General features: G+C 42.6%; 2 protein-coding genes across 2 annotated transcripts in view; both read right to left on the bottom strand.

The window, feature by feature from the left end:
• The window catches only part of LOC138188251 (A disintegrin and metalloproteinase with thrombospondin motifs 7), an 89,241-nt gene extending 81,660 nt beyond the window's left edge, over positions 1 to 7,581 (bottom strand). The window contains exons 1-2 of the mRNA XM_069129876.1: positions 7,470 to 7,581; positions 7,054 to 7,198 (exon numbers count right to left, since the gene is read on the bottom strand). The gene's annotated coding sequence lies outside the window, so the exon portion shown is untranslated. The remainder of the gene's footprint in view (positions 1 to 7,053; positions 7,199 to 7,469) is intronic.
• Positions 1 to 22,511, bottom strand: part of LOC138189739 (A disintegrin and metalloproteinase with thrombospondin motifs 7) — a 42,059-nt gene that overhangs the window by 2,888 nt on the left and 16,660 nt on the right. The window contains exons 2-11 of the mRNA XM_069131873.1: positions 9,328 to 9,494; positions 8,728 to 9,051; positions 8,479 to 8,568; positions 8,258 to 8,382; positions 8,034 to 8,180; positions 7,527 to 7,628; positions 7,054 to 7,198; positions 1,141 to 1,350; positions 463 to 577; positions 119 to 379 (exon numbers count right to left, since the gene is read on the bottom strand). Of these exons, the coding sequence (XP_068987974.1) occupies positions 119 to 379; positions 463 to 577; positions 1,141 to 1,350; positions 7,054 to 7,198; positions 7,527 to 7,628; positions 8,034 to 8,180; positions 8,258 to 8,382; positions 8,479 to 8,568; positions 8,728 to 9,051; positions 9,328 to 9,494 (1,686 nt within the window). The remainder of the gene's footprint in view (positions 1 to 118; positions 380 to 462; positions 578 to 1,140; positions 1,351 to 7,053; positions 7,199 to 7,526; positions 7,629 to 8,033; positions 8,181 to 8,257; positions 8,383 to 8,478; positions 8,569 to 8,727; positions 9,052 to 9,327; positions 9,495 to 22,511) is intronic.

The raw sequence follows: 22,511 nt of genomic DNA, 5'->3' as shown, positions 1-22,511 counted from the left end.
CGGAATAACTGTAAAACAAGTTATAAAGACTAAAGGCCGGCTAATACGATGAAACGCGCGACGATATTTCGAAAAGGGAAGAAATCATCTAGAGGAAGAATCGAGTAATTACACTCACGAGACGCCGGACCGATCGTTATCACGGCCTCCTTCAGGCTACACGAAGTGCCATTACCCTTACAGACGCCACACGCATCTTCCACGGCGTTCGACTCCATATTCAGGTCGCAGGGAATCTCTCGACAGACACCTCCGATGCAGATGTCCCGAATACTCCTGTAGCAGGTGGTCCCGTCGATGACTCTCGGTCGGAGCGAGGCCACCACGTTCGTTTCGCTTAAACAGTAAAGGCCGCACGGATTTTCCGAAGCTTGCAGATCTGCCGATCGACTCGTGTAAGTAACTTATATAGCCGGAGACGATGTATCGACGAAGAATTCGATATATCGACGAGCTAGTTACCCTCGGGTAGCTTGTAAGCGGTCCATCGGTGAAGTTTCCCGTCTTCTGGAAAGATCCAGTTATCGAACTCGCTGCACTGGACGTCGCGGAAGGACGGCGCGTCGACGTCGCACGGCTGGAATTCGGTAAAAGTTTTAACGACGAACATGGTGGTTGTGCAAGGTGACCCAACTTGAGATTTGCTTGGGATAACATAGGAAAATGGTTACGTAGATATCGGCTGAAAATTCTACGTCGACGGCGAATAAATCTGTACATCGTAACGGTGTATCAAAACCAAATTGAAGAAAAGATCTCCGTGTCTTCGTTGATAAACGTACAATTTAGTAACTTCTCTTGTTAACCGTGCACGCGTTTTCCCGGCTGTTTTCTTATTCGTATCGTCAGCCTGGCCGACTTGCCGCGATTCTCTCGGATTCGATAAACGAAACGCATTTTCAGCGAATGTTTTCAGAGTAAATCGTTTTTTTTCGAGAGACGCGGTTTTTTCTCGAAAGTCGTGGAAACGATAGCGATTTAGATCTTGTAAGCTTAGTAAAAATGTTTTCCATCTTTCGAATTGGAGTATATACGACAAGTTACGCGTTACGATGAACGAAACTTCGATAAGCTTCGATTTTACCGTAGAATATATTTCTGTCCGATATATCTCTGCTTGACTTTTCCGGTGTTACTAACCTTGGTGGCGCATATTTTATGACGTTTTCTGTCACCACGACAGTAAGCCCCGCCGTTGGATGGCGAAGGATTGATACATCGTCTGACTGAGAAAGCCACACCGGAACCGCAGCTTCGGGAGCATCGACTCCAAGTTGACCAGCTACCCCAACCACCGTCTACGACTCCTGGTCGTTCGCCGACCAACAGACATTTCATTCCGTAACACCACTGCAAAGTTAATTATCGATCAATTCGACCAACCTGTCACCGTTTTTAAATTAATCGCGTCACGAGCCGTCTAACGATCGTTACGCCTCTCCGTTCCTCTTATCGTTGCGTTATGGAAATTTCAACGAAAATGGGCATGTTTCTTTTCTCTGACATAGCCGAACAGAATCTGTTTAAATAAAAGAGTTTCGTCGAAAGAGCGGAGGGAAATTATTCCGAGTGATCCTGACGCGTCGTCGCATCTTTGTTATAAACAAAAAATATTTCGAAACATTAAACACCGGGGAAAGAAATTCGTCGAAGATAAATGCAGAAATGAAAAATTACCATCGAAATGAACCGTTGAAAGTTCAAATCAAAGGATAACGTTGAAAATCGAAGGAAAAGCGAATTCTTCGATTTCCGATATTTTTTGCGGTCTCCTGTCTTCAAGTTGAATGGAAAAAGCAAAAAATCTTTCGATTCGCCGCGCAAATTTTTCTCAGCCGTCGAAATTGAAAGGGAAAAGAAGCAAGCTGCATCGTGATGTTACTACCTGCCGTTTGTCGTCTACTGTTTCCGTATATTTTTCCGAAACTATTCGATCAGTCTTAATTGTGAGTGGCGGAAAATACACGTACGTTCGAACAACGTGGATGATCGAATTACACACGACGACACTTATCCGCTGTTACGATCTCGCAAGTTAATTCTCCTACACGAGAGACCATAGCGATCGGAATTCCATAAGGATACTGGAGAAACTCGAAAGTACCTTTATCGCATAGTCAGAATAATAAACCAGCCGTGCTTCCGTCGTTCCTTTTCACGAGGTTTTAGGAAGATTCGAGATTCGACGATCTCGCGAAGAGAATCGCGTCACACTCTGATTTTTACTTGAATCGAAAAATCGATTTATCAAACGGAATACCGGCTGTGGTTGTACGATCACGTTTCGCTACGTGACGGAAGGAGACCAAAAATATTTCTCGATAACGAATGACTCGAGAATGCTGGAAAACCCGCAGAAACGTGATAAAACGGTCGCGAATGAGAAGAAGGATAGTATTCGTTCGTCGGCTCGTCCTTTGCGAATAATTAAACTCGATATACAGTGACGCTGAGAAGCGACACGAAAGCGAAAGTAACAACGCGGCTCGGAGTTTGTTCGGCTCGACTCGACCCTTTGATTCGATCGTGACGCGTTCTAAGACTCTCGTTCCGATAGCACCACCGTTGAGAGCTTTCGCGTTAAACTTTTCTTTATTATTATCTCTTTGCGAATGTCTATGTACGTACCGTTCGGTTTAAAACAGCGTCCTCTGTAAGTTGTATTCCGACTCTGTTGCGGTTTTAATTCGTGCTAAGCAAACTCGAGTTCGACGAACTTGTCGAGAAAACGCGCGAGGGCTGAAATAAAATCTTAGCAAATAGCATAACCGAGCCGTTACGGAACAATAAGGTGAATTTGCAGAGCGCTGCTGTTTTCATATGTAACGAGTCGTTTTTAAGGAAAATTTTCTTTGGGATTCATCAGCGCGAAGGTTTCTACTTCGAATTTAATCGCGCGTTACAACTTTTCTCGTTTTTATCGATTACGAGTCAATTAGAAATTTTAAACTCGCTAATGTGTTCACCTCGTAAGAATTTTGTTATTCTTCTTATTTGAAAATTAATCGAAGCATCTGTGAATCGAGTTACCGTTAGTGCGTTTACCATGTTGCAGGCATCTATCGTGGCATTCTGTCATCGCGACATTTATCTTCGTTTCGTACCTCGATTTTCTCAAGAAGCAACTGCGAAGGCGTTACTTTGCAAGTTGATTAAATTTATCCTCCGCGATAAGCAAGCTTATTTTTTCTCTTATCTGCTATTCATTTCGGAGACAGGTTTGTATTACGGTTGAACGAGGAGTTTGCTCGGTGGCTAAGACGAGCGTTAACGCGTTATGAACCCGAACGCGGCCTCCCTCTGCGACGCGAACTTTCGCACCACTTTGACATCGTGTATCATCTGGAGTCAAATATAGCGGGAAATTTGCATACTTATTGAATCTAGTCTTTCGCCGGCTCTTGAAAGACAAACTGACAGTTACCTCTAAATATATATAAACCGACGTTATACACCGATGGAAACAGCGACTGGGTGGTCCATTCGTTTCGAACGTTAAATAAATTTCGCATTCGCTATATACCAATCGTTTCGATATTTACCATAAGCGCGATATTCGTGTTTTAAGCGATTTAAATTACTGTTACGAATTAATTACGTGAAATTGATACATCGGTGCCTGGGCTATGGACGATACGGCCTAAAAACCGCGGCGAGAAGATTAGTCAAAATAAGTTTATCGTCGAGTCGACGAGAGCGTGGAACACGAAGGTAATTTTTCTCTTGTCCGATGGTCGACTCGTTTCCCAAAATATATAGCTGGTTTTCCACGCACCGGAGCTCCAAGCGCTTTGATCCATGCAAGCTGAATAAGCCTAGCATGTTCGATGAAGCACGGTTGGCATGGTTGGCAAAGCGCGTGAGGTGAAAGCTAGGTGAAAAAACAGCTGCTCCGCATGTGGCAGGCGCAATGTCTTAATCAGAGTTGCATTGAAATTCAAACGACCGAGAAGGAGATTTTTATCCGGGTCGGTTTTACCGTCGGCCCCTACTAGACCAGTTTCTTGCAAAAGTCTTGCTGTAAAACGGCTGCTCGCGTATTTATAGAGAATTATCGCATATCTAAACAATACGTATCGTTGCAACGCAGAAACGTACACGTAATTCTTTCGCAATCGACCGCGTCGGGACGCGTGATGCCGCGTCGCACGCCCGACAAAAGCTTGCAATCCACCCCTCCGATGTCCCGGATCGTTAACCCTCTTACACTATCCATTACTCGAGAAACCTTGCAGTAATTCAGATATGTAAATGCGAGCGTTCGCTGGCCGTAATATAGATCGTACGATAGAATACGAGCTTGAAGATGAAGCGCGATACTTTTTCCGTGTAATTACCGGCTTATTTATAAGAGCGTTTATTCCTCTTCCAGGGATTATAAATTTCTTTAAGGAGAGGGAGCGATAATCTACCGAGTTTCGTAAAAACGTCTCTACTTTACGCGAGTGATCAATTTCGAAAGCAAGTCCCGTCGCATCCTTCTTTAAGAATTTTAACCCGTTCGGAATGAAATACGGCCTTGGATACGTAAAAACGGACAGTCCCTCTTATCGTCGTCGCATCTACGATACAGAAATATCTGTGAAACGAAGCGTCTTGGGTGATCGAGTCGTCGATCCTCCGGTATTTTCATTAGCCGAGTAAAATTAAGTAACGTGGAGAGATCAACTGCCGAGATCAGGGACAGGTAGTGGTTAATTTGTCTTTGCATATTTCCAGGCAATAATTTACTCTGTTCTCTCCGCAACGCGTGCCCTCCGCCGCTGGTTTCCTCGCGGACACGCAACCCCTTCCCGGAATGGCACACCTCAGGGTTTCGCAGTTCTGAAAATGAAACGCGATCGTATTGGCGGGGTCGAAGCTGGACGTATGTGTAGTCGGCGGTATGAATCGTGGCGAATGCGATATCGCGAAACGATAGGCCTACTTCGAATGTCGCTTATCTAAACGGAACGATGCACGACAGAACGTATTTTCCTAAAAGGATAAGGTAGACCGCGCGTAAGGTACAAGCTTGCTGTGGCGAACGACAGATGGTGCCTGTTCACGGGCGGTCTGCGTCTATCGCCGTTTATCGCATCGGTATCGCGATTCCTGACGACGATCGACGAGTTGTCGACCCGTGGACGCCTCGAATCGTCAAGGAAACGCGACCAATCCTCGAACACGTACGACGTTACGCTGTCACTACGTAAGAAATATCGCTTCTTATTTCCCGGCCTAAATCGAAATCGCGCGATCGAAGTAGTGGCAAATGTTCAAATTTAAACTTTGAAGTACCGAACTTTGTCGGGGTAAATGATCGAGAGCTTTTCGCGAAAAAATCGACCCAAAGTTCGTTTCTTCGAAACTCGACCAGTTACTAAAATGTAACTTTATCAGAACCGTTTCTTTACTTATTTCTACGCACGACAAATTTCGAGGCAAAGAATTCGTTAGCTTCGCGTTGAAATTTCGAATGTTTGAATTAAACGTTTTCCGTTAAACGAACTCGACGATAGAAATCGATCCTGTTAAATAAGAAATTTCAATCGTTGATAAAACGAAAGTTTAGAAGAGTACGCGAACCGATTTACGATGTCTAAAATAATCGAGAAACCATGTTGTCCGACAACGTAAACGTAATTATACTCTGTAGTTTATTAGGTTTAAGCGACGCAAAGAGAATGATGAATTGAATTACATAAATTATATGAAATTCCCTTAGTAGTCGAGGCACCTTTGAATTCAGTCGCGTTAATATATCTGTACTCGGTACTCTAATTAAATTCTCTGAGATAGGAAAATTAAAGAAATTAACTTCGTCTAAAGTATAGCCACTTAAAAGCAAAGGTTTGTTCCATCCGGCCCCTTGATTAGAAGGTTGCATGGTGAAAAGAGAGCAAGTTAAACGGCGCTAATACGTAATTGAAACGATACGCCCGGAGCATCGAGGAAAGTTGTAATTCTTTTTTCTCGGACATGAGACACGAATAGGTGGAAACAAGTGCGAAAAGAACGGCATTCGACTCATATACGTTGCAATAGATGAAAAATAATCGGGTTTTCCGCGGTTTTCGGACAATTTCACCGTTGACGGACTATAAAAACGTCGACATATGCTCGTGGAAGTAATTTTTTGTTCGTCAAGGCAAACAGCTAGACAAATTTAACTAATTTCGTATGCGCGGACGGCTTAATTAACGCGGCAAAGTCGTTGAACAAAGCTGAAAGTGTTTGCAGCTGCCGCTTTACACCGACCCCGACTGTTACAAATACGAATAACTTAATGAACAAGTGGAACACATTAATGAAACCGCACCAGTTCACGCAGTTACGGGTGAACTTTCTTTTCTGCCGTAACAGGAAGGAAAAGAAAAAAGAAACCGAATCTTTGTTTCGCAGGTGCGTATGCAAATATCAAACAACGACGCGTATTAACGCGTTTATTACAGTTCCTGGAAAACAATGTCGTTCGATAAATAAACGGTGCACACTCTGAATTTTCGTTAAGTTCGTTAACGTTCGCGCCACCCTGCCACGCGCGTCTCTATGTTTTCGTATTTAATTATAAAATTACAACGGCCTCGTGTTGGCCCATCATTAACGATTTCAAATGACGAAATAACGTGGCTGTTTGACCGAGGTTCGACGCGACAGCCGCTCGGTTTACGGTCTCCCTCTCGTTAAATCAATCGAGCTACGGCGCGAACGTTCAAGCTTATGAAAATATTGATTTTCGCCTTTTTAAAGATGCGAAGATAAAACGATCGATCGCATTCGCGTTGATCGAAACAACGAAAACGTTATTCTCGCGAACGTTTCAATTTTCGTCGTGGATCCAGTTTTCAGAATCCAGCGGGGCTACGTATTCTTTCTTGGCCCCGACGAAATATGACGGAAATATAAAAGATATGGAGCTGCATGCCGCGCCGGCGCATAATATTACGTGGAAAATACGGTTGCGGAAGAGCCACGTAACGTAATATCCCGCTGAGAATAGGAGCTGGCTACGAAGAAAGACAAGTACGCTTTAAAAAAATAATACAGAGGCAATTAAATTTGCTTTCTTACCATGCCCAGGTCGCATTGCCGTGCATCAGAACTGTACTGTATCCGACATTGGTCATCCGCGTCGTACACTACACCTGGAAGAAGGTCCGTGCTGGGAAACTCGTGATTTTGCTGCTCGTCTTCCAAACAAAATCCCAAACCTGTCCTGCAAGAATAATCGCACGGATAATCTTCTTTAGCGTATGCTAACTATCAGCGACCTAAAGAAGCGTTAGAATATTTTGCTTTTATTGGCAAGAAGGATAGAAATACTCTGTTCTTCCGTTTCAGAGTTCTGGAAGAAATCCAATTTTGTCGTAGAATTTTAAAGCGTTTTTCGGTCAACGAGGTTCTTCGCTGCTTTAAAATGAATGAAAGCAAAAGCAATCTCGAATCGATCTGATAAAGTTCCGGTGCTGTACAATGCAGTTTCTTACTCGATATACGATTTCAGCGAATTCCTCGAACACTCGGACCATCTTTTCGTGACATACATGTTGCCGGGATGCATGACCGTCGTCTCCACATATCCTTTTCCATGACGAATAATGCCTGAGCAACCATTTTCCTCTTGGACGTCGTGCGACATGCCTAATCTATGTTAAAAGTTCATCTCAAGCTCCAGACGAATAAATAACAAATCCAACGATAAAAACGTTTTAGCTTTATGAGAAGGTCCTTCGTCGATAAAGGTTAATATTCTAAACATATTGTATTATACGCTTATTAGTTTCACGAGTACGTTGTTTCGATGAAGGTTACTTGAAAGTCATTTAAAGGTCATCTACGGTATTATCCATCTTAATGTCAACCGTACGTAATATCATTTAGAAGTTACAAGTTAATGGAAGTGGTATCTTACGAGGCTTGTTATCGTGTTACATTCTTTGCAACTCCTCGTGAACCTTCGCATTTCGAACTGTAGTATTCTTCAACGTAAGAAGTAAAAAGAGGAAGAAGAGGAAGAAGAGGAAGAAGAGGAAGAAGAATGAAACTCGTACGTATGTCCGATGTGATGAGCGATGTGGTATCCTGTGTGTAGGCCGATATCATTTATAAGGACAGCGCCTTTCAAAGGGTCGCAAGTTCCAGCGATCGTCGAGGTACCGGTGAAACCGCACAAGTTCGCCAAATCACAGACGTTACTCCTGGTTAAACGAATGAACGTTGAAGCTCGTTCGAGGTTAAGTTGGATACGCGCAACGTTAATTCGATCGCAAGGTACTTTGTAATGAGAATAGCGCAGTCGTGGTGATTCGGGTGTGAATCGTCGCCAGGGTTGATCGTTTCTTGCCACTCCTGGAAGTATTTTAGGCTACTGTTTGGATCTTTAGTTATCGCTACAGTCATCTGTATTCGTGATTTAACGTACGTGATATTAAAGCGATATTAAAGAAACACGGCTAAGAGGTATGTATAATCGTATGGTAAAGTAAAGAAAACTACCTGGTTCTCTTGGGCATGCATTCTTATGATTCTAACAACGGTTAATTCCATTGGAATGCCTAGACTATCGTCGTGTAACAATCCTGCGGCCTGAAACACGCTTAAAATTAATAACTTTTAGCGATCCTGTTATTACCAGAAAATAACGCAGGTACATCCGTGTTATGTGTTGGAACGTGCAAAGGCCTTTTGCCTATTTTTAACCCTTAATGGAAGGCAATTAGGAGTAAAGTAGGGCAAAGTTAGTACCATGTTGAGCAGCGTCAGCGCGTAATTCTCGACGTCGAAATCCTGGCGATAATCGAGAACGGTCTTGTCGAGTACCAGCAGCAGTTCTATCGTGTAGGATTTAGTCTGCTTCTTAGGTGGGTGGCTTTTCTGCGAACTGAAAGCACGCTTGGCAATGGTTTTGGCCATATTGCCGGTGACATTACAGAGAATCTCGGCGTTCCTTCCGAATTCGTCCGGACTCTTTTTGTAGACGACATGCGGGTGCTCCGTTTCTTTGGTAAAGTCGTGACCTGCCACCGGCTGAATCGTGTACCACGATCGTTTCGTTCTAATATATCCGGCCTGCAGATGAGAACACCGAGATTCCTTCTAGTCAGATTTATCTTACGCCGGGACTCTCGGCTCTCACCATATTTGTTCGAGTCGTTTGAAAGCTTTATCCGGAAGGCTGCCTCTCGTAATTTAACAACTTTATCCCTTTGTTTCAAACAGACCGCGAATTAACGTCGCGTCTCTAGTTTACGCTGGAAGGTTTACACCTTAAATAGGCCAAATCCGATGTATCGCTCAAGATTTCAAACGACTAATCGCCAAAGGAATATAAAAGGCGATACTAACGAGGCCGTAACAAGTGGACAAGGCGCTGTTGCCCGATTGACCGAGAACGCGACCCTGATAATGGCACTGGCTGTCGCGTATTCCTCGCAATTTTACATTCTTTAAGAAATCATCGTTGTCCCCAGATTTAGAGGTTCTCGATACCTCGTGCTCTTCCACGATAGCGCCTGAATAAAATGTTTCCGTATCGTATTCGGACTGTACAAGTCTAACTTTATAGCTTCTGTCTGATATAAATAAATCGAAATAAATTGTTCGCTCGATTTATTTGTCTCTTTACAGAGAGAAAGCTTTAGCACGGTATTGTATAATTTAAAATCGATACGTTGCGTTGCATCGGGAAAACTACTCTACTCTGGCAAATTTATAGCGATGAAACGGCACTTGCAACGTTCCCGACTCGTACAAGCAAACGTTAGCACGTTCGTTTTTCAAGGTTGCTCGGTGAAATTAGCATAGACACCGGGTATCGAGGAGATTTTCAACTCGCCTGGAGCAACGAGACGGGAATTCGGCCGAAGCTCGAGATGATGTTCCTCGTCGTCGATTTGCAAACGGTAGTGAACAGCGTCGTCGGGAATCCTATCCGCGGCTGTTCGATCCATGTAGAAGGAACGCTTGAAGTGATGAGGTATTCGATGCGACACGAACTTTCCATCCGACCTGACTTTCCTCGGGACCACGATCTCGTATCCGGCGCGCGTGCTACGCCCTTGAAAAATGAATCGTCGTTATCAGGCTGTCGCCTTCCTTCGATCGCGTCTCATCTCGTCGGGAACATCTTCCATCCGACTCGAATTCAATCAATTATTCCACGGAGAATACCAATTTTCGAGTGAAACTCCTTGCCGGAGGCGGCGGAATCAAGGAACCTCGACGTTTCCCTTCGCTTCCCTTCGGAATACGTGTCTGCCTTGATTCTAGGACCTTCTCAATTCCTTCATTACCATAATCAGCGTTATCATAATCATATATCATTGCTCGAGGTTCAGCGCTAATAATCGTATCAAATTAATACGAAGGTAGTAGCGTCGGTAAAGCGAATGCATAATTAACAACGTTAACATCCACGTTTACATAAAACGCTTACCTTATACCGCTGTCGAATTACGTTAGATAATTAGCTTCAACTTTGATATTTGAACGTTGATCGAGCCAAGTCGATGATTAAACAAGATTCGCGACTACCGGCGTTTCTATAACGCGCGAGCTACGAGATAAGTTTTTCTTTTATCTAGCTTTGTCCAATGATATTTACATAGAAGATAAATGCTTAATTCTCGTAACGAAGCAAATTAGAGCGTGGCCTACAAATTTTCCACCGTTTCACAGTTCCGCAACGGTCGGGTTCAACATTTCCGATATTCGGTAATTTGCCCAAGCAGATCGAGTTTCCTCGTTGAATCGACCGCGGCAGGGCGCATAGAAATGCAGCGCTGTTTCGCGCTTCTCCAAGATATTTCTTCTAAGGGTATAACTCTGTTTGCGCGTGCCACGCTTCACGACTACGATTTACGCGTCGGTTGTTGTTCCGTGTTCGTTCGATACCTACATGCCGGCGTGTTTTGCGAAAGGCCGGCGACCTACTTCTGGAGTAGGCGGCGGAGCAACGAAAAATCTTGTACGCGAGAGAACGTGTTCGCTAATGAATTCGCTTTATCGCGAAAAGTGCCCTTCAGGGTTCAATTTCCTGGCCGCCGATCACCGAGAAAATTTCATCAACCGCGCTTCGATATCTTTGATCTCTTTTTCTCTTTGTTAAGAAACCGAGCAAAGAGGAAAAACCGCTTTGCTGCGTGATATCTAAATAACGGTTTCCTTCAATCGCGTGGAGCGTTTCTCGTCGCATGCAACGAATCAAAATCAATTAGCGAGATATACATACAATCTACCTTCTTTAATGTCGACTACGTACCTACTTTCATTCTATACGTTCGACGTATCAGCACAGGGTATTGCATTAGTTTCGAGTTGTCAAACGTCGAATTCGACGAGATTGGTGGCACCTTTGAGCGACTCATTATCTCAACAACTTCAAATAGCAATGACGGTCTTTTTATTCAAACGCTATCCTATCTTCTTTTTTCATCGTCGTAATAGAAAAAGTTGTTATCCCTTGCAAAAACAAAGAATGATTCGTCGAGTAAAATTACGAATTTACAAAACAGGACAAGTCTAAATTAGCGCGTACTATACGTACTGTGCTAACGATTGAGCTTGCTTATACGGAATACGTAATTTATCATCGGTATATTAACCGACGAAACTTTTTCGCATCCGCGAGCATTCGAAAGTTACGAACGTAAGTACATATGCCTGGAATCCCTATTTTCCACTCGGTCAAGAGTTTAATAACGTATCGATCGATCGGAGGGGCGAAAACATACGTTTGGCGTACTCGAGCCGTTATCGAAGCGAACGGTTCACCGGCACGTTCTCTTGCGTCGAAACCGTCGAAAAATGTATTCGGATCGCGGCCAAGAAGCGGTTGCTCGGTGGACTAACTCGGAGAGTTGGAGTAGAGACGAGCCGCCTCTTCCAAGAACTTTCAAGTAGCTTCGAGAGGAGAAAATCGATGGAGCACGAACACGGAATGAACCGAACGAGCGACCGCATCATCGTTCAACCATCGACGCGTACTTTGCGCGATCACAGAAATATTTGAAAACCCCGTTTCGCTCTCGGTAACTTTACGCCAATGACTGAAAAGCGTGGCAAACGTATCTCCGCTTCGATGTAGAATTTTGATTTCGTTATCATTTGGGACAACGGTGCCGACAGCATCGTGTAGCCGATTTTTCGGACACGTAGCCGCGTTGTTGCAACGCTTTTGTCCATCCGCGTAAAACTAACCAACGTGTCGCGATAAAAATAAAACGGAAATATGCCAGACAAGAGGTACGTTTTAATTGCTGCGCTATGTGTGTATGTAGCGCGAGCGTGGGCCAAACGACTAACGCATAACTCGCTGGAGATTATACACCTAGTGAACAAATTTCGTACAGAGGACACGTGTGCATACGTATAACAGCGAATTATTAAACTACGTTGGCGAGTATAAATTTACGAAGTAGATCGAATCGCATCTCGTTCGATTTTAAGGTTTATCTTCGCGCGGTATCCCGACAGCGACAATTTGTCTGAAAACGTTGCGTAACTAGTCAGAAACGATTAGGTTATAGGGATTATCGTTGTACGGACAGAGAAGGCAAGGACTTCCCAACGATTTTTTATCAGATAACGGCGACAACATGGAGAAACGCGAAGCGAAATGAGCTCTGGTTGGAAGAACCATCGGGTTTCCATTCTTACTATGGCCGCGAAACCACGAAAAATAGTTGCCACGTTCTTGCGAGACTCGAAAAAACTCTTCTCTGATAGATACCAGACACTTTGTCCGACCGGAACGAGTCGACGGAGAAGAAGCTACAGCGCGATTCAACGTTGAATCGCCAGATCTCGCGGTATTACTTTTTCTCGGCATTTCGCGAACATCCAAGATATACGATTCTGACGGAAAAGACTGGATTCCGGCCGCGAAGGCGATCGCAATAACGACTTCTCGTCCACCGGAAAAATATCGCGGAAAAAGATTTTTCAAAGTTTGCAAGAAACGTCTGTTCTTCGTCATTTCCCAACGAACGCTTACGATAAAAACTATATGGCGGGTGGTAGGACCGCTTTATGACGTGTAACAATAAAGTTCTATCGATAGCGCAGTTCGAGAAAATAATTAAGAAGAAAGAATATCGTTTTGCTATCGATAAAGGTAAATCGTTGTTTGAGAAGATTTATTCCACGATGTAATCCTTCGTGAAACGAGTAAGAAAGGTATGCAAAGAAAAAGGAATCGTACGTAAAAATATCAATTTTACATCAACGTTATAACAGTAGATAAATTGAGAATAATTTCGGAACAGAGACCGTGAAATATTCGTTGTAACCTCAGACAACAACGCTCGTGTAATGTAAAGAATGTGAAATGTTCTCTCTCGTAGAAATATTTAATCCGGAATATTTGTAGCCTTAATTAATTTTAATTAATTTGAAATCACGTTGGGAGATACGTTTGGTTACACTCGACGACTGTGCATTTCAGCAAAAAGGAAGTTCCACTTTACCAGTTAGAGAGAAAACGCGTGGAAATTGAGCGACGATGCTGAATGCTGTCCTGGAATTTCGCTATACGAGAAATTTACAATGTTGTCTTTCCGAATTGCGTGTATTCCAAATTCCAACAAACGCCCGAAAGCACGTCAAAATAATTAGACGAAAAGCCAACGTCGTTTCATGGTTTACGTTTACATCTGTTCGCAGTAGTATAAATCAATGATTAGGAAGTCTAGCTGTACATATCCGTAGTTATACTTCGATAGGTTTATGTCTACTCGATATTAAGAAAGAAAATTACAAATGAAAAGAAAAGAAGAGAACATATTTAAATTTCTCTTCGATCATTTACGTTTCGATCTTTTCAAGTTTACTTTCGTTTGGAGTTTCGACGAATTAGTTACCGCTCGATTCTCGATATTTGCTTACGAATATTCGTCATTTGTACTTTATTCTTATCGACGATGATCTTTTAATAAATTTCACAGATAGAACGAATTACATTTTGCCACGTCGATTCAAATTATCAGACGCAGCGAGTCGACGCGACGCGGCACGACGCGACAAAGTACGTAATTGCAGAAGAAAAATTAATTTCAAAATGCGATTGGAGAAATGAACGTAACGAGCCAGCCGATCTCTTGAAACTTGTATCGCGGCGCCGTATATCGGAATTCGGTGACACGCTTGGCAGAAACGCTAATGAGCAGTCGGATTGTTAAATTATTTTTTGTCAACGATGGAGGGATATCGTATTCGTTGCGTATGCAAGGCTGGTCGCGTACACGCGGCATGTTTCATCGATCGTTTCGTTGAAAACCGTTCGTCGTTTACATGGAACGTTTCGCTCTGACGAGTCGGAGTTCAAATTAAAACTATCGAAGCATCGATCACGGCGACATAACCAAAGCACCATTGATCGGATTTATGAAATTTCGCTTTCCGATGGTGGAAAAATACGTTACCCGTGTACACAGCGGCAAATTCTCCGCAGAAGAACGTAATGAACAGAAGGAAATAAACCATTGGGAGAATCGAGGAACGTTTAACCATTCTGATTTCTCAGGGACAATTTCGTCGTGACAGTCTTTCGCCGCTAAAGCGGATAATTCCACGGATGAGGCTGGAAAAATAGAGACAGCGGCAGAGAGAAAGAGCAGACGAATCTTTGATGAAAAGCGCACCGCGTATCGATTTAAGAACAAAACGTTTCGATGTGTCGAATTGAACGTCGATGCAACTTCAAAGGAAAGAAATTTCGTTAAACGCGTTAATTGGGGCCGGGTTTCCAAACGTTAGGCGATTCGTTGAATAATCCGTAAATAGTCTATTTCGATGGTTAAAAGCTCGACGCGGAGAAGTAGATCGTTAAGAAAGAAATCTAAGTAAGTCGACGATTAGTTGGAGGGTATAAAAAGCAGAAAAAAATACGAGAGTGAAACACAATGGATACGGAGATGCTGTTTTTGTCGGCCGATATTTAATTCCATTTTCAAAGTACGATTGTACACGTGGAAGAAAAAAGTTGGTTCGTCGAGCGACTACGGTAAAAGGCACTTCACAGTCAGCCTTCTAGGTGACTTACAATAGCCGTGTGATGCAATCTCCTTATCGTAAAGTTCAGATTAAAGCGGTAAAAAGTTTTATACTCCCGACCAGAAACTTCAGTTGCTCGCAGCAACTCTTTCCCACCGAGCGACTCTCCTTGTTTCTTCCTTTCTCTTTCCCTCGCCTTACGTCGCTTCTTTACGTTTATCTTTTTCTCCTGTGTCTGAACGGGCTTCTTTGTTTCAAAACTGCCACCACTATATTTTCAAGCATTTCCCTTCATTCCCCTTGGAAGAGACGTAATTACGTACGATACGGACGATTAATAGCGAAACCAGAATCAGTGGTTGGTGTATCGTTATTGCGGTTTCGTGCACGCTGTTTCGCCGTTCCCGGGATCTAGTTTTTCACATTTACCAAGCCAAACTCGTCAGACCACGCTGCTTTTATTTCCGTCCCGTTCTCGAACCAAGGCTCTCGGCATCGCTAATTAATGAAATTTCGCGCGAAAGACGGGCGATGATAAGACTTTCCGGGTGGTGCGCGACAACGCCCAAAGAATTACGTTTTCGCAATGTTTTCTTCGTTGTTCTGTCCCATCGATCTAGAAATCTCTGTGCGCGTATTCATTCGTCATTTCGTTTCGACGATCCTGCGACATGTTCCGCTCCTTGACGAGGATCCTTCCCTTTTAGTTTCTTCCTCTGCTGCCCTTTGTCTATTTTCAAATAACGAGTAGTCTTCCACTTTATCGCGTCGCTATTTCTCGCAAGTAGACGAAATTTTAATATATCTGAAAGGACAGGAATATGCGCAACAGCAACGGGAAACTGTCGATAGAGAAGTTTAGAGTGCTTTGTTCGCCCGCAGACGGCTTGTATACTCGAAAGTGTTGTGTAAAAATAAAACTGCCGCCTCGTAGAGGACGAGCACCGTGTTTCCGATGCTTTGCACAAGGGAAAAAACAATTTGAACTGCGAGAGGGTGAAAGTTGATTGTTTTGAGAGATCGTTGGCATTGTTCTTATGGCCGCGAAACACTCGATATGTTCGATCGTTTCACCGAAAATTCGAGTTCCAGTAGAAGTCGTCGAGCGAGACCCTCGTCGAACGTGTTGCCGTGTTTTAATTAAAATCGGGCTTTCCGTCTCTAAAAATATTTCTTCGCGAGTCATTGCAGTCGGAGCTTAGTTGCGGGCAGACTCCATCGCCAAGGTAAAATTGGTTGGCCGATGATTGGAATTAAAACTGAACGTAATTATACGAATATTAGAATTAATTAATCATCCTGAACGAAATACGCACAAGATTCTAATACTTGTGTCCACCTTTATTATATCAATTGAATGGATAAATGGTCGATTAGAGGAGAAATCGCTAGGCTATCAATCTTTTCGACTTTAACGCGAAAGAAAATATATAGTAATACGTTGGTGTAAGTGAGTAGATCAGATGTATATGTAAGTATCGAATTTTATACGCGCGATAAAATATGGCTGTTAAACGAGCAAGGATATATGTATAAGCAGGACATACGTATGAGAATACGAAGTCAAGGAAAAAGGATAACTCGTAGATCTTCGGAAGAAATATCTAGAAAGATAGAGTACTTTTCTTATTACGATACTTTTTCGTTTCTCTAACCGTAGAAGAAGAAACCTGACATTTAAAGGAAGGATGAATCGCAATCGTTAATATAGACAATTTTTTCCAGGTGTTTAGAGGTTTAACTTTAATTTCGGACACCCTATACAAAATATTTTAGATACAAATCACGGCTTTAAGAAAATCGCACTTCCTATTGGAATTATTATGTTTTTGACCTTAGATCGATTAATCTTTGTAGTGCTGGTTTTCACGGTGATATAGCTGTAAATATGTCAATCATCGCGATCATTTTTCTTAAAAAGAAAATGCGATTAATCATCTTTTCGGTTAAAAAATCCCCGATTTTTCGATCAATCAACACGACAGTACGCGCTAAAGAGAAAATTTAATTAATCGATGAGTATATTTTTCGGCAAATATATGGATTCGCAAACGTATGAATATGCTAAAGGATTTTCTCTGTTGAAAAACCAGTGATTAAGCGTCGAAACCCTGTACTGCTAAACGTTCCACGTTAATTAAACATCGACGGTGGTATTTATTTGAATAATCTACTCACATCGATACATCGTACGACATTAACATATTTGCCTTTCTACAAATGTCTACAAAACGTACCACTATGTATCGAAATATGTTTCTCATCTAAATTTACGTCTGGAGGTTGTTTGCGCGTCGTTCATATATTATCAATAACACTAAAAAAGGAATTACGTTTAACGATACTTCGTTTCTCCTATCGAATCAACGTACTTGCTCTTATTCCGACATCGTTCGTCTTCCCGTTATAAATCGGAAGAGTCTGAGTTAATTTGTTAGCGAGCTATTTCAAGGAAAGCCGCGCTCTCATATCAATCATTCCGAAGGTATAAGTCACGCAAGCACGGCAGAAATTTGCGGATTCGTATTTCCATCAAAGTGCTTCCTTCCCTCAGGTTTTTTCCGGCCGTGCTTCCGGGGTTTAAGCGTATGACAAGCATCTTAAGACGAAGAGCATTCGTAAAATGAATCCGCGCGGTATGGTGCGACGAGAACCAAGAAGAACCGGGAAGGTGGTTCATTTTTTCAAATGGAATCAACCAGGCAGGAAAAGTAGGTGGCTCGAACGACGGAGTCTAGACGGTTCGTATGCAAATCCGAAAAAAAAGACGGGATGGAGCGTAACGGAAACGAACTGAACGCCGCGTCGCGCGGCGCTGACAGTCAACTAGAATCACCAGCCATATCAACCAGTGACTTATTATATTCGGAATAATAATAAGGCGGTGCAGCGGTTGCATTCTCCGGCACACCGACGGAACTTTTAGCAATTCAAACTATCGTTTGGGCTGGTTGTTTTCTTCCACCGAGTAAAGAGGCTAACTCGACGGACTTTTCGTGCCGCGGAAGGAAAGCTAGAATCCGACCGCGGATTTAAACAGGATGTTCGATAAACGCCGTGACCTCTGTACCAGAGAAAGCTCTCGTATCTAGTAACACGAAACCGACGCGTCGCTCCCGGCAACCTTTCGCCAAGCTTTTGCGTTTGCCTAGCCTTTTTACGTTGTCCATCCGTCGTAACTCATATTTTTCGTAACTCATAATTTCGAATTACTTTGGAATCGCGCAATAGCATTCTTAAAACATACAGATGACATGGGAAAAATGTGCGTCGAAACACGACAACAACACGAATAAGCTTGATTTACCATACAGCGTCGTGTATACGGTCTTACGATTATCGGCAGACGTCGTTAATAAAGAAATTACAAGTCTCGCCAATGCGAAATTTCAATTAAAGTTCTTCGCGTTTATCCAACTACCACCCTTCTACTTATAGAAGAAGGAAGAACGCGATAAAAACGTCTTTTAATATCCTATAGAGAAATTGCTGAAATATTCCATGTATCAAACCCGCGACCACGAAATTTTTAAGTCGAATAACTTTCCTAGGGAGTTGCGGCAACAACGTTCTTCCTCATCGAAAAGAAAGGAACTGAAAAAAAATTAGGTCGAGCCTCGGCGAGTCTAGCATCCATCTGCGCGTTTCAGCGGCGCTTTACATTTAAAAGATATCTCAGACAGACTGTTCCGGAAGGAACGGGGACAGGATGTCGCGGAAAGAAGCACCGAAACAGAAGATACACCGCTGGGAAACAGACGTGTTTCGAGAAACTGCGCGACCACTCCATTTCCTTCCTTTATTCCTTCTTCCGCAGACGAGTGCCGCTTTTCTGACGAGTCCAACCGACCGCAACTCCTCACCGTACCTCTAAGTATGTACTTCCAGGAACCTTCGGTTAAAATTCCAATTCCTTTTCGCATCGAGTGGCAAACCGCGCCTCGTTCCGTATTACCTTCCCCAAACGTTATTCGCGCGCTTTCGGTGCAACGTGGATACATATTTCCACTCCACACTCTCGTTTCGTCTAGTTAGCTGTTCAGCGTGTCTCTGTTTGTTCGTTTTTCTACCAAGTTCTGCGCATAAAATAAATAATTAAAAATTTCGTAGAAAAAACCGATTTATGTTGAAAATCCATGTAAAATCTAACCAGTCAACGTTATTGCTAAAATATTACATACGATACGAACGGCGTTATCGCACTGTTATTTCAAAAACTTTCTTCCCGACGCGTTGCCTCTCTGAAACGCTAAATATTCAACGTAGGCTTTAAGTCGATTTTTATTCTTCGTTTATTCGAGACCATCGTTTTCTTCGAAACGCCTTCGTAATAAAGAAAGAAATAGTTCGCACGACGGATATACGCCAAATGCTACAAGTTCGCCCGTTTGTGAGATTACAGTTTGATGATGCGTCGTACGATATTTACGAAAAAACGTTGATACCTTCGGATCGAAATGTCCATTCGTCGACGAACGAACAAATTTCTCGCGAGGTGATAAAAGAACGAAGATTCTGCACTGTCAGTCGTTCGCCAATGGCGGGTCGTCGATGAGGTAGCCATTATCATAAACTGTGGATTCGGCCTGGCGAATTTACGAAGATTGAATTAAATTGTAACTTCCTCGAGGAAATACTATGAAGAGAAAGAAAGAATCCCTGGACGAAAGGAGAAAAACGAAAGATGTAGAATAGCGCAAATACCTACGTATTCTGAATAGTCTTATACAAAGTGTCTATTTTCTACTGAAATATATTTTGTTTCATGTCCAGACTTCGAATAAACAAATAATCAGACTTCAAATTTCCTCACGGAGTTAATATCTCATACAAAGTGATAATTGACAATCGATAATTGATAACTGAATCAGTGCCAGCGCTAACAGCGAGGAATAAACGGAAACATCGTTTTACGGAGCACTACGTTTCGTTCCACGGAACGTATTCAAAATTGTGGTCTCGTAAATCGGCGTTAGCCTTCCCTGCGACTCGACGATTCTCGACATTCGCCACCCTCTCTTGGTCGTTATCTCGGTAGTTTCATGGCGTTAGGTTAAACGAAACCGTTCGATAAGGTCGTAGGATTTAGCGACGAAGGCGTTTCAACGAGAGGCGTCCAACGTCCATCGATTTTCGATTCTCGCCTGTGATTCTTTTTTTCATTTTTCCTTCGATTCGTTTCATTCTCTCGAAATAAGTACGAATTTATATCAACGACACAAATCGAAGTATGAGAATACCATATTCTACGTTTCGCAACGCGATTAAATAATTTACCGGACAAGATAAAAAGACGAAGGAGCTGAGCCACGATGTTTTGATTTCAAGCAGAGGTCTACACAAAAATTAATATCGACGCATCGGGTCGGATTTTAAAGAACGAATCAGCCGCTGGTTAAAAATTCTGTTCGAACGAAAACGTTTGGCGGTTTCCTAGTTTCGATGCGCGTTCCCCGTCGTCATCGTCGTCGTTTTTTTTTTCATGCGATTGACCGATCGAACCGGCAGATCGAGAATTCGGAAAACAATGTGCATACAGAGCGAGCCATAAATGGGAATCGCGTTTTCCCAGCAGCGTTTTTAATTACGAGCGCGGCTGTCGCAAGCGATTCGAAAGGCGATCGCGGAGACTCGACCAATCAGGCCGGAAGATCGAGTCGTGTTTGATAGTTCGACGACCGATCCAGAAGACGGATAAACATCCGATATATGCGAGAAATGTAAATTTTGGCACCATCTGCCATGCTCGGCATCAGGGATAGTTGCGATATCGGGGTGAACTTGGTCGTCCCATTACAACGATGTCGCGCGGTCGATCGATCGTTGCGCGTGTAGTTGTTTCATCAAACTTTTGCCACTGTTTTGTCGTTTGTAGCCGCTGCTCAAAATTCATTTCACACTTTGCACGAAAGACGGCGATCCATAAAAACAGAGGAAAGATCGGTACCCCGGCCATCAGGGAAGATTAATGACCTGTGCGATTGTACCAACGGTACATACGTATTAAGACAAATTAACTATTAATTCTAGAAATAATCGTTTTAAAACTAATCGAAGCGTGCCATATTATTTTAGTTTGGTGGGGTTTATAAACTTTTGGAAATATCTCGGACCATCGAATTTCTCAAAAGTTCCACGGAGATTAAGGGATTCCAAGTTCTTAATTGGAGTTTTCGCGAACATCGAAAACAACGAAAATATGCAACAGCCCAAAATGGCGACTCGAGTATAGTATGCTCCATTCTACCCCACGAACGGATATCACCGGGAAAGTAAGGTGAATTGAAAAACTTTGAAGAAACTTCCTCCGGTTTAATTCCAGATTAAGACCGAAATTACCGAGCGCGCTCTTTTTCAGCTATAACTTAGGATGCATCTAGCTGATTTACTGCCACGAGAGAGTTAGCGTTCACATTTACCAAATGCGGCCTCCCGATGCGATGTCAAGAATGACACGATCAACTTCCTGAACGAGTTTGCCAGCAATACCAGTTAATGTTTTATTTTCTACGTCGACTGCATAATTCAAAAAGGCATTCACTTCGACTTGTTCGTCATTTTATATTATAATTTGGTTGAAAAGGTCCCCGGGTGGCTAAATTTTTGAATCATTAACATTTTTGCAACTTTTAACGAGCACAGTCTTCGTATAATCGCTTGAATTATTTTTACAAAATAATTATCGTAATTAAAAAACGTAAGTATATTCTACGAGTTCTTTTTACGTACGAGTACGAATACGAATAAATCGTTAGAAGGATAATACATATTGGTGGATAATACGTATAACGATAATGTATAAAGACGTTGTTAAGTCTTGGATTTTTGTAATTTTTTTCGATTATTTAACACGTAATGACTACTTAACTACAAATACAATTACACACATTCTGATTCCTTCTTTTTCTTTTTTAAATATCCAATACATTTTGATTACGCGATATAGAACGGAGACAATGGAAAAATTTCGACGAATGAAATTTCGTTTGCGATGGATAGAATTTTGGAAAATTTATTACGGTCGAGCAGCGTTAAAACGCGTTACAGTGCACTTTTTACAAGCTGCTAACAAGGTTCGAATTTTTAACGAATCGTCGTTGTTGTTCCAGGATCTCGTCTCGCGAGTCTGAAATATATCAGGCGAATTGCCATTGCCAGGTGAGTAAAAATTTTCTTAATGCATCTGCCTACCGCGATACTCGAATGAAACTGCTCTCTGCGATCAATCAACCTCCGTTGCCCAACACTTGCGCTTCATTTCACAGGATCTTGGCCAAAACACGAATTAGACACTGGAAATACCGCTGCGTATAATATCGTATAATCGGAATTGAAACGCGAGACACGGTCGGAATTCATGGAAACAATCCGGGTATCGCCGTCGCTGGCAGAACAATTTTTTCATAACAGAAATTTCCATAAGTTGTAGAGTTATTTCTGCAAACTTGTTCTGTCTGAACACGGTTTCAATGTAAACTGCGTAGAACGAACTTTTATTTACAGAAACGTTTTTCATAGAAGTTTGATAAACAGGAACC

The sequence above is a fragment of the Bombus flavifrons genome, chromosome 2 (genome assembly GCF_040668555.2).
Source record: "Bombus flavifrons isolate JBK064 chromosome 2, iyBomFlav1_principal, whole genome shotgun sequence".
Taxonomy (NCBI): Eukaryota; Metazoa; Arthropoda; class Insecta; order Hymenoptera; family Apidae; genus Bombus; species Bombus flavifrons.
Note: the sequence above shows the minus strand (reverse complement) of the source record. Positions and strands in the feature narration are given on the sequence as shown.